We start from the raw sequence: 12121 nt of genomic DNA on the forward strand, positions 1-12121 counted from the left end.
GATCAGCAGAGCAAAGAGTAGCATACACTTGGCCTGGAGGTCCACAGCAGGAGGCACAAGGAGGAGCAGAACACCAAGCAGAGGGGTTGGAAGGGAGAGCAGATATCTAGGGTTTGCCAGCCCATCCCAGCTCTTCCTTGCCAATGGCAGGATGGCTTCTCATTTGGGAGACCATCGAGGGGAGCAAGGAACTTAACACTGCTAGTAACTAACAAACACTTTGATTATTGTGCATGTAGGAGATCTGGGATTAACTAGGCAGCCATGAATATTGCTGATATCTTAATAGGCTCTATGCTTGTCTTTAAAAGATAAACTGGATAGCAGTTAATGGGCCACTGAATGTTGGCAGGAGAAAACAGGGAGTGAGGAAGTAGGAAGGAGTCTGATTTTGCATGCCGCTTCCCATAATTGCTTCATCTCATTTCCCGCAGCAAACTACAGAGCCAAATTATCCAGAGATCCTTCTAATTGCCATCAACAAGCATGGAGTCAGCCTCATTGATCCCAAAACCAAGGTAAGCAGGACTGAGGTCTTCACTAGATGCTCCCCAGCCACCCCCACAACCTCTTGCAGAGGTCATCCCAAGGAGCGTGTTGTTCAGAGCTACAGGCAGTCTCATTAAGCCTAGCTACAAAGACTAGATAGCCAGAAAAGTTTCTAGAGGCAGAGGTTCATTATTTTACAGAGCCATCCCAGCTCTTTTTAACAGAAGGGTTGGGAGAACCAACTCTTAGGGCCCTGTAGCTGGAGAATACACGCAGTCCTCAATCCTTTCATAGACAGTAGGACTGGAGCTGGAGTAGATGAGTTTCTACTAGGTACTTCTGTCAGCCACATGGTCCTTCTAGTACAGCTACTCTCCACAAGTGCTGGAGGATCCAGAGTCTCACACCTCACTCTGCCAATCTCATGAGGCAGTGATACAGTCCCATCTCAGCAGACAGCCTTAGTCTGCTTTGATGGAAAATGGACAAGGACATGAGAGAGCCCCACAGCCCCTCATGGAAGTTCAAGCTGTCGTGTGTTGAGTGTCAGTCTTTTGTTCCCTCCAGGATATTCTCATCACTCACCCCTTCACAAAGATTTCCAACTGGAGCAGTGGCAACACGTACTTCCATATAACCATCGGCAACCTGGTGAGGGGAAGCAAGCTGCTCTGTGAGACGTCCCTGGTAAGGAGCAGTCAAGATTACTGGGCACAGGGCACATCATAGACTGGAGAGGATGGGCAGAGAACCGCAGAGCAGATTTTCTGCACTGTGCACATAAGAACAGCTCTCCCCAGTTAGACCAAGTCCCGACTTTGGCAGACCAAAATTAGATGTCTAGGGAAGACCATAATTATTACAATATATAATGACACTTCCTCATTATACTCTCCCTGCTTGCAGCAAACTGTGTTTCTTAGAGTAAGCCTGAAGGGTTTTTATCTTCTGGGTTTCAGCACTGTGTTGTTATTATCTCTAGAACATCTTTTCCTAGGGAGTGGATCAGACTTTGGGTCAAATCTGGAAGAAGTTCAAAGGAAGGCAGCCTACTTCTAGACAGGCTCATTTCAAAAGGAAATTAAAATTGCTATGAGGCAAAAGATCTGAGGATGGATTGGGGCAGGTCAGGCTATCCAATGTGCACGGCAGTTCAATAGTATCCCGAGAGGGGAGGATGTGTGGCCTCACCTCTCCTTCCCTCTCCTGTCTGCAGTGCTTTGCCACAGCAGAGTACTTGCTGCAGACTGCCCTGTGGCTGCACCCAGTGCAGTAGCACTGGACTAGCCTGGTACATACACATCATGACTCTGCTCAGTGGATGAGGCTCCAAATGGGTCCATCATCCAACTCAGGAGTGAGTCTGAAGTGCTTGGGGTATTACCATCCCAAAAGAATGGGGCACTGCTCCCTGTTCTGGAGTGGAAAGCACGTTAAAGTAGACACAGGCTCAGGAGGGGTCTTGAGCCCTTTTACCAAGCTCCTCTGCCCAGCTTGTCCTTAGCATCAGTCAGAGCAATGAAGTCCACCTTGGTCATCAGCCTGTGTCCTACAGCAGATGAAGCTCTGCTGAGTCCACTGCCAGCCAATAATGTCAGATTCCTCAACACCATGCATTCCATCCCACCCTCACCTCTCCTGCTTAGACTGCCTTAAGCCCAAAGCATGAAAAATAAGAATTCCTGCTGGCTTTAATATTATTAATTTGAGGCATTCAAGATGCTGCTGGCCATTTAAAAATCCAGTCCCCTTCCAAAGCTCCCTATGTCCTTGGCCTCAACAGCATCTTGGGACAGTGAGTTCCTCCATCTCATACTGCATTAAGAAATTGTATTTGGCCCTTGAGCCTGGTGGCAGGGTCATGTCACCCAAAGAGTACAGTGAAAAGGGTCAAAAAGATCTGAAAACTTGGAAGTCAACAACTGGCAGCCTGTGCACTCAGGAAGCATAAGCTAGAGACCATAAGTTGTGCTATAAAGGCAGGTAACGTCTTCTCCCTCCTTACCAGGGCTACAAGATGGATGATCTTTTGACCTCGTACATCAGCCAGATGCTAACAGCCATGAGCAAACAGAGGAGTGCAAAGGGTAGCAAGTGAACTGCAAGAAGCCACTGGCAGGTCGCCATGGGGCTAATTCACCAGCTGAGGCTTGTGGGATACCCATGCAGCTGGGGGAGAACCTTTTCCTCTCAGATGTGGAAGATGAGCCGAACACCATCCGGGAGTTCACTGGACTCTGACCTTGAGTGCTCAAGTACCACCTCCCCTTCCAGCGAAGATGACTATCTCTGACCTCTCATCTTCCTTCCCCACCTTGCACCTCGACTCTGTCTTAAACCACAAAGATTTCCAGGTAACACCACCGCTCTCAGATAGAGACTGAGCGGAGACTCTGGCAGGATGTTTGCCTGGAACCAAAGGCTGGCATTGCAAAGGCTCTGGGAGGAAGAGGAGTGTGTGTGCGTGTGTGTATGTGTGATGTGCATGTGATTTTTTTTTTTGTTTTGTTTTGTTTTGTTTTGTTTTGTTTTTTTAAGTAAAGAGAGAGCTATCAGGGTGCTAGCAGCTTTTGGAGAGGTTATGGGCATTTCAGGTTTGAAGAGAAGTAACAAAGCTCCAAACTATGCTGGAAAGAAATCCAATGAACACTGCAGGTCTTGTGTTTGACATTACAGAAGAATACATTGTGTTCTTAAGAAGAACAGAAAGAAAAAGCTGACTGAGAGGAGTTCATTTAAACTAGGAATCAGGATAAAAAAAACACTGATCGAACAGACTAGAATACTAAAGTGCTGTCTGTGCAATGCTGGAAATATTTAAAGAACAAATTTTAAAAGTTTCTTTTCTTCCTCTATTTATTTTTTAAAATATTAAAAACAAAAAAACCCTGCATTTTGTGCCGTTATCTGGATGCTGACTCGGGGCTGAGGGCGACCTGCAGGACTATCTCTCGCCCAAGGACTCCTGCAGAGCCATGACTGCCAGAGGCTGAATATATGCAAGGCACATCTTTCCCAACTCATGGGCTCAGCTGGAAGTGAAGCTGGGAAGACAAATTCTCTCCTCTTGCCCCTTCTTTCCAGACCAATTAGCCCTGGGATGATCTGTACCACAACCTTCAATATGGATATTGGAGTTTTGAAGTCCCCACGCTTGGAAGACTGTGGCCAGCTCATGTTGTGTGGAAAGTGCTCTGATCCAAACAGGCACTTGGTCATCGGAGTTGGAAACAGCTAATGAATTTATTGTGCTTTTGTGTGTGTTGCTCTTTGAAACAGCTCTTTACTGGTCCGAGCCGGAGCCTAAACCACTCACAGTGAGGTCAGGCCCTTGATTTCAGTGGGCTTTTCTCCATCTTTGGTTGGCCGTGCTAATCTGCTGGCTGGTTGTCTAGTCCTCTACCTGGCACCATGCAGTGCAGACAAGCCACCATCAGACCAGAGATGGGGCCCACCAGCAGAGAGGAGGCTAAAGCCATGCTGTGACTGGAGAGAAGCAGGGGAAGGAGCACAGGGTGCCTCTCTGAAACCCAGAGCCCCAAAGGAGCACATGCCTAGGAACACGGCTTCAGCAGAGATGAGAAGTGTCCACCGAGGTTTGGTGTTGGCTTCACTAATCCTGAGCAGCTCTCAGTAGGTGTGGGAGAGCTCTCTTGGTCCCATGAACTGAGCTGAGCTCAGCCACTTTCATAAAAGTCAGTATTGCCAGGTGTTGTGTGTTGACTTGTTGAACTCCAGTGATCCTCACCCTGGCACTGAGCTGTTTCCTGCTGGTCTCCTGGTTTGCTCAGCCACAAACAGGCTGTTTATGTGACCTTGTCACTGATGGAGAGCCATCAGAGGGGCTTGGTTCCCAAACACAGTGGCATGCCAGATAGATAGCATTAGCGTCTGCCTGCCAGAGTGCGAGGATCGCAGCATCCAGCTGGGACACAGCAGCAACTCTGGACCTTGGCCGTTCCACCAAAGGAAATGAGATGCTTCACGGAGACATCCCCAAGCCAACAGGGCTCCTAGGAGGTCCCCTTTCTCTACCTTCCCCCTGCCCAAGTTGCTGTGATGAAGGGAGTGTGGTTACGTTGGCCAAGCCCCACGAGAGCGATGAGCTGCCTCCTCAACACGCATCTCTGACGCTACTCTCCCCTCCCTCAGCTGCAGTGGTCCAGCTGTCCCAGGACTCTCCCCCCGCTGCGTACGCTCACATCACCCACCACCACCGCAGCCTCCTTTAGTCTCCCGCCATTCCTGCCTCCCACAGCATACTCAGTAGATGATGCAGCACAGCAATGTTTTCAAGCGCTATCATCTCGGGCCAGCTTTCCCCACCGCCCTCCTCCCTCCACTCACAGCTCTGTTGGCCTCTCATGCACCCCACCACACTCCAAACCGTCGGGGTTTCAGAGGGTGCTGGGACTCTGCCTGTGTGTGTGTGCCTGTGTGTCATACCGTCTGTGTATTAGCGTCTGCTGGCCTGTTTATATTCATACCAAACGATGTAACATGAAAGCATATGTCCAAGTGAAATACTCTAATTAAAAAGCATAAAGTGGCTTGTGGGAGGCTGTTCTGCAATGCTCATTTGTGTTAGTGACTCCACGAGGAGAGGCGGGCTCGGGAGTCTGAGGTCCTCGATGTAGAGAGGATTTCTCCTTGCAGAGTGGAACTCCTGGTAAGAGTAGCCAGTGACGGGGAGCAAATTATTGGAGCACTTGGACTAGAAATGATGTCTTATTTTGCTGGGTAAAAACCACTGGAGACGGGGGAGTCACCATTGCTCATGCTGTGAGGTAAGGGCTGGTTACTCTGTGATGACCAGTTTTGAGCTCAGTCACTGGATGTAGGAAGTATTGGATGAAAAATTTGTGTGTGGGAGTCAGACTTGGAGTTGCTAGATCTTGCCACCTAAGAAGCAACAAAAATAGTAGCTTTGCCAGAGAAGGCAGCGGAGGATGGGGGAGGCGAGCATGGTGAGAGACGTCACTGCCAAGTAGCAGCTAGACACACGGACGAAGGCGCATGGTGGTGGACTTTTCCTAATAGGTGTTAAAAGCAATGGTCACAGGAGCACAGCTTGTCTCATTCAGGTCCCTCCCCTGGGCTGGGGACGCCATGGCACACTCTACAGCTCAGCCCACACACTCTTCATTTCCTATTTTTGCTGCTTAAGTAAGTGCCTTCACATGGGTGGCACCAATAAAATCTACAAACCTGCAGGGGAGACGGGGCGTGGGGAGAGGGTTAACACCATCATCTTCCTATGCTTCATAAACTCAGAGCTGCTCTACACCAATCTGCCAGCCCTTTTGCACTTTTTCAAAGGAGACTGCTGTCTTTTTTTCATTTCTAGCCCTTGATGGTAAAAAGAGCTTTATGTTCATGTGAGTGTTATCTCAGTGATAAATACTCCAAAACTGCCAACTCAGAAAGGCTTGAGGTCTCTACAGGTCCTCTCAGCACAGTTAACTCAGAAGCCTAATGCTTCCCTATCAAAATTCACTTGTGGTAGGTTTATTTGGCAGAAACACACAGCTGCATGAGGCTTATGTATGAGCAAATGGCTGTGGCCCGATTCAAGTAAAGACTATTATCTTCTTCCCCTTTCCCCATGTGATGGAATGAGAGCAAAACAGAGTAGGAGAGCTAAAATGTATTTAAAATAGTATTGCAGGTTACAAAAATGTCTTCTTATTATCTGTTCAAGTAGAAGTTTATGGCTTAAACCTGAGAGATGATGCTCACATCTCCCTTGCAGAATAGGGCAGAGCTGTGCGTAGACCCCCTTCCTCATGTGTGCCAACAGCCACTAGGAGTAATAAAAATCAGAATAAATGCCAGGATGCAGAGCAAGTATAAAGATCTTCCCAAGGGAAAAGCAAACAGGACACTTGGTGGGACCAGGTCACATGTAGCACAAACCCCCTGATGTGTGTGCTCCTGATTATAGTCCCAGTGGTTACATCGCCAAGGCACCAAAACATCCTTCAGCACCTTTGGAAAGAAAAACCCTTGCCCACAGCCAAGAAGGGGAAGGGACTGTCCCAGCAGGGCTAATGGTAGGCTTCCCCTGCCTGTGTTATGGAGAGGTGCAGACCCTGATAAACCAGCCAGCAGCTCTGGACCATCATGGTGGGGTTGGTGCACACTTGGGGCTGGAGGAGACCTGCCAGTAGGGAGGGAGTGTGTGGAGCAGAGGAAGTCAGTCTGACTGGAGAAACACCGGCAGCCGAGGACAAGCAGGACTAGAGGACACTCAGATGTTTGCAGTGTGTGCAAAACAAAGATGCACAAACAGAGGTTTAGCGCGTAACAGGAGGGATATCAAGATTGTTGCCCTGTGGGACACCAACACTCTGAGAGCGAAAAGGCTGCTGCCAAGGGGATTTAAGCACCTTGTCATGGTACCCAGCTTCTTCACAGCTACAACCTCATCTGTGCTCCCCTACACCCTGGTCGATCCTTGCCAGGCATGGGATTACAAGGAAAGCTGTAGGCAAGCAGGACAGGACCAGCAAGGGCAGTGCTCATCTCCACTAGGATCACAGAGGCAAACAGCTCCTCTTCACCAGGCATTTCTGAACCCATTCCCTGGCCAACTGCTCTCCCCCTGATGCCTTTGCCTGCGTTTTGCTGTCCTGTGGCTCCCACCCCCATGCGGTGGCTGATGGCGGGTTGGCATTTCCACTGCAGGGAGGGGCTCTGCTCTCCAGCTGTCGGTGAAATAGCAGGTCTCTGTCTCCTTCCTACTCCCGTCAGGCCACAACTGCAGGCATGTCGCTGAGCTCTGGAAAAGGGGACACACACAGTGAGCTACAGAAACACTTGCAGCTGTTCTGCCAGCAGTCATGAACAAACAGATTCAGGCCAAAAATGCACACAGCTCAGGCCAGGTCACTTTGGATGATAGCTCTCCTGCCTTGGGGGGGTCTGCAATCTGAGCCATTAGCCTGGAAAGCTGGAGCATGAAGGTGTCCAAGACAGGTCCACCCTGCCTTACAGACCTGAGAGTGCTTGGTGCCTCTGGGCTCCATTTTCACAGAATTGCAAAGCAATGCAGGTTGGAGGAGACATCTGGAAGTCTCTGGCCCAAGTTTTCTTTGAAGCATGGCCAATTAGATCAGACTGCTCAGGGCTTTGTCCAGAAGAGCTTTGAATATCTCCAGGGATGGATATTCCCTACCTGTCTGGGTCCCTGTTCCAGTGCTTGACCACCCTGATTGGTAAGATTTCTTTTTTCTCCCTTTATATCTAGTCAGAATTTCCCATGTTACAACTTGTGCCATTGCCTCTTATCTGTTCATTTTTGCATCTCCAAGAAGAGTCTAGCTCCATCCCCTCTATACCCTCCCATTAGGTGTTTGCAGATAGCAATAAGATCCCCCTTGGCCTTGGCCTCTCCTGCTGCACAACCCCAGCTCTCAGCCTCTCTCATACATCCCCTGCTCCAGGCCCGACCAACTTGGTGGCTCCGCTGGGTTCACTCCCATCTGTCACCATCTGCCTGGTACTGGAAAGCCCAAACTGGATGCAGTGCCCAGATGTGGCCTCACCAGTGCTGAACAAAGGGGAGGAATTGCTTTCCTGGCTCTGATGGCTGCACTTTTACTTAGACAGCCCAGGACGTGGCTGGCCTTCACCACTGCAAGGGCATGCTGCTGACTCATGGCCATCTCATCCTCCAGGACCTTGGCATCCTTTCCTGCAGAGCTGCTCCCCCACAGAGACAGCCCCACAGAGGATGAGACTTCCAGCTCCCCTTGCCCAACTCACCTGTCCTGAACTTGTTGTAGGTGCCACTCTCCAGCATCGTGCTGCCGTCGTGGGTGCAGCAGGAGAAACTCCGCTCTCGCCACCTGCGCAGGGCAAAACATCTGGGTCAGGCCATTGCTTGATGTGGGTTCCCCTCACAGCTCCTTGGCACCCTGGTCATTCATCTTCTACTTTGTCAGAACAGGAACTGCTTTCATATTTTTGGGATTTGTTCAAATCCCTACTGTGAAAGGACTCTGGTCCATGACTGTGATGTCTAGGTGTCCACACCACACATGTACGACAGCATTCTGAAGGCAACTTTGTGACTAAGCCCTGTTTTTTATGAGAGATTTAGGTGTTCAGAAGCCCCAGACTTGTTCACAGCCACTGGTTCCTAAGCAGCCAGGGAAATTTTAGAACTGTGATTTTGGTGCATTTGTAAATCTGAAAAACAAGACCACCCATGGGTCTTAGGCATTGCTGATGGCACCTCACTCCTTATACAGGCTAGGAGTGCCCTTGTTGCAGCATCAGACAAGAAAAGGTTATGTGGCTGGATCAAAAACGTCTGCAGAGTCCTGGGAAATGTGCACACTGCTCTGCTTTCCCCAAAGAAAGAGCTTCCCATGACAGCGCAGCACAACATGGTGAGCAGGACAGGGCAGCACATGAACAGGAGTCAGGAGAAGACGGGCATGGGAAGGTCTAGCAGTGGTGGTGATTCATAGCGGGGAGGGAAGGTGGCTACAACCACACTGCAACTTGCCTTGAAAGCAAGATCAAAGCCGCTGAAGCAGAACCTGGGGAAGGACTGCTCAGAGCACGGTGAGAGAGCAAGGGAGGGAAAGAGCGACTCAGCCTTGTGAAGGGAAAAGCCTAGGTGCCCAGCAAACTTGCCTGTACAGCTACCAGTTCATCACCTGCTTGTACTGTAACCTGTTCATCTCTCCATCCTCCCAGAGCAAAAATAGAGCTGCTGCCCTTTTCCATGCCAAAGCAAAGCACAGTCTGTCTTGACACAGAGCTTGTCTTGGGAACCTGTTTTCCAACGTATAAAATGGAGGCAATGTCTTTGACACAATGGGAGAAAATAAAATTGCAGTGTCTGTGAGATGCTCAGACTTTTGATTTGCATCTGGGAGGATGGATTTCCTCAGCAGCTCTGACATAGGCAGACACAGAGACATGTGGTGCTCAAACGTTAACAATGAGAGCTTTCCTCCAAAGTAAATCCAGTGCAACAGTGTCTATATAGTAAGAATAGAAAAATCAGTTCTTCCCTCAGTCCATCAGCTTTGATAACTGGTTTTGGCTGCTACCCTGAACCCACCAAGTCTCCACTGAATCTTTGGGGTGGATGATGCCTGAGTTGCCAAAGGAAAAGGAAAAATAAAAACAAACAGGAGAAGTGGAGGGATCTTTGGAGCCTTTCAGGGCTTTCTTCTAATTCCTGAAAGGAAAGGAGATGTCCTCAACAGCACTTTTAACCCCTCAGACCACCTGAAAGCATCCCTCCAGCCCTCTGCTTGGGGCAACAGAGCAGGCTAGAACAGCCATTAGCAACTCAGCATTTACCAGTGCAGAGCAAAGATGAGTGAGATGAGGAGCACGGAGGTCACGTCTGTCAGGATCCACATGATGTTGTACTGCTGTGGAGTCTGCAAGAGAACAACAGAGGATGTGCCCAATACCAAGGACCTATCATGGAGTCTGAGACTCAAAAAAGCCGCCAAAGCTCCCTCTTGCTGCTTGACTACAGCAATTCAGCTGCCTGGCGTGTATGTGCAGCAACATCCCTCGGGTCTTTAAACAGCATTTGGTAGCATTTCAAAGTGGCCACCAGCCTGCATGTGCTGGAATAGGGCAGAATAGGGCTGCTGGGTGGCAGGTGGCAAAGAAGATGATTGAACCACATCATAATGAATAAAACAGGGACCTCTTGTTTGTATAGGCAGACCCTATAGCTATCTCTTCTTCCTTCCAAGGTTAAAATCAACTAGTGGCGCTTGGCTTCTCCTTGCAAAACTGTACTTCACTGAACACCACAGAAAGCTGGGGTAGCTCCTACATAAAGCCTAAAAGCATCTGAAGATTCAACCTGAGACTGGACGTCCATCCATTCTCAGAATGAACTTAAGATCTGTAGTTTTTCACTCTCTCAGATGGGAAGAAGGAAACATTGTAAAATCCTCTTCATGAGTGTGAAACCAGTTACACAAAGCAGTTACCCTTGCAGGGACCCTGATGCGACCAATGCCCCAGGCACCCCTTAGCCCTTCAAGTTGTCCAGGGAAGAGTAGGGAACAGACAAATAGGGTAAAAAAATTATTCCACCAAGGCAGGGTTATTTCTATGGTTGTTTTCCTTGGGCTTGAGGCACCAGACCAAGCTCGAGAAGGGGCACAGGAGGCCCCAGAAAGTGAGGAACTTCTGAGATCAACAAGCTTCAAAAGACTGGAAATGGAAATCCTTGCACAGTAGCCACATGTGGCCTCAGAGGCCCCTTCCGTCTCCCCACAAAAGTCTCAATATGACTCTTTTGCCCTCATCTCAAGGCCTAAGTCTCTAAGTCCTACCAAACAGAATGCTTCTCCCTGGGCCAAGATGAAAAAGGAGATGGGGTGGTAATACCTGGAGTGGCTCACAGGAGCCAGGTAAGCTAGGGTTCAGCTTAAATCCTTCTCCATCCAGAGGGGCATCTCCTTTATCCATGCATGACCTGACCCATAGTCTCCAAATGTAACTATGAACACCCCACCCCTACTTCATACCCCTGGGAAAAAGGGAGAACTTTTGCTTACCATGAGGAAGAGTGGCTGGCTGAGGTTCTTTAGCATATGGACAGCATTGGTGGTCACAGAGTGAGCCCCAGAGCACCATGCCAGGGAGAAGAGCCATGGCTCGTTGACCACATAGAGGTTGGTGGTGATATTCGCCTCAGCATATTTCCTTTAAAAGAACAAGAGGCATTTACCTTTGTTAAGAAAAGAAAGGAGGTAAGTACTCCCTTTGGGTTGAATCGAGGGAAATGACAACTCTCTGTAGGGAAGACTTGTCTTAGGAATCAGATAAGAAAGAGACAAGAAGGCAAACCAAATAACTAATCATTAATGACTAGCCAATACAGAATACCTAGTCATCTGGACACAACTGCAATTAATACAACTAAAAGGTCAAAAAGTTGCTTATCCATCTGCCATGTAAACCACTGTAATGATGTGTTTGTAATTTCCTAACAGTGTGTTTAAACTCACCTCAAAGCTGACTACTCACCAATATTACATTTGCAACATGAACTGATCATTTGTCAAACCCTTATACGCTATTGAACCTTAATATGAAGTGAGACCATTCTCTGCATATTGCTAAAGAAATGTCATCAGTATTAGCTTTTGTAAAGCTACCTAGGATCTACCCTAGATGGATCTACCTAGAATGTTACATTCTGGAAAAATTATCATTAAGAAAACATCAACTTTATACTCATCCAAAGTTATAAACTTTTGCATTCTTTCTTTCTTTTTTTTATTAGACTTAAATGCTCTTGCGCATGGGAAAGAGAAAAAAACACAATTTTCAAAAGGAGAGCTAGTCAGGCAAGATATTTTTTTCATGAAAGAGAAACATTTTGGAAATTACTCTAATAATTGTGAATCAATCCATTGGAGAGCTGACATTTTCAGTGTGTCACAAGCAACAGAGCAGTTGTAGCAACAGAGACAAGAACTCCAAAACAGTAGCTACAAGAAGGTGATGGTCTCTCACCAAAGCATTAAACACTCACACTGATGTTTGTGGAGGAGCCACAGGAGGTTAGAGAGTTCTTTGTTCTCCATGGTTAAGCACTTGCTGGTACTGGGGATGATTTGGCCATCCTTGGCTT

General features: G+C 48.3%; 2 protein-coding genes across 2 annotated transcripts in view; one reads left to right on the plus strand and one right to left on the minus strand.

The window, feature by feature from the left end:
• The window catches only part of MYO7A (myosin VIIA), a 75196-nt gene extending 70155 nt beyond the window's left edge, over positions 1 to 5041 (plus strand). The window contains exons 48-50 of the mRNA XM_067289607.1: positions 435 to 518; positions 1057 to 1176; positions 2498 to 5041. Coding sequence (XP_067145708.1) covers positions 435 to 518; positions 1057 to 1176; positions 2498 to 2587 — 294 coding nt within the window. The 3' untranslated portion in view covers positions 2588 to 5041. The remainder of the gene's footprint in view (positions 1 to 434; positions 519 to 1056; positions 1177 to 2497) is intronic.
• Positions 5042 to 7238: 2197 nt separating this feature from the next.
• Positions 7239 to 12121, minus strand: part of GDPD4 (glycerophosphodiester phosphodiesterase domain containing 4) — a 44473-nt gene continuing 39590 nt past the window's right edge. Inside the window, exons 13-16 of the mRNA XM_067289608.1 lie at positions 11040 to 11187; positions 9814 to 9896; positions 8257 to 8339; positions 7239 to 7270 (exon numbers count right to left, since the gene is read on the minus strand). Coding sequence (XP_067145709.1) covers positions 7239 to 7270; positions 8257 to 8339; positions 9814 to 9896; positions 11040 to 11187 — 346 coding nt within the window. The remainder of the gene's footprint in view (positions 7271 to 8256; positions 8340 to 9813; positions 9897 to 11039; positions 11188 to 12121) is intronic.

The sequence above is a fragment of the Apteryx mantelli genome, chromosome 1, assembly GCF_036417845.1.
Source record: "Apteryx mantelli isolate bAptMan1 chromosome 1, bAptMan1.hap1, whole genome shotgun sequence".
NCBI lineage: Eukaryota > Metazoa > Chordata > Aves > Apterygiformes > Apterygidae > Apteryx > Apteryx mantelli.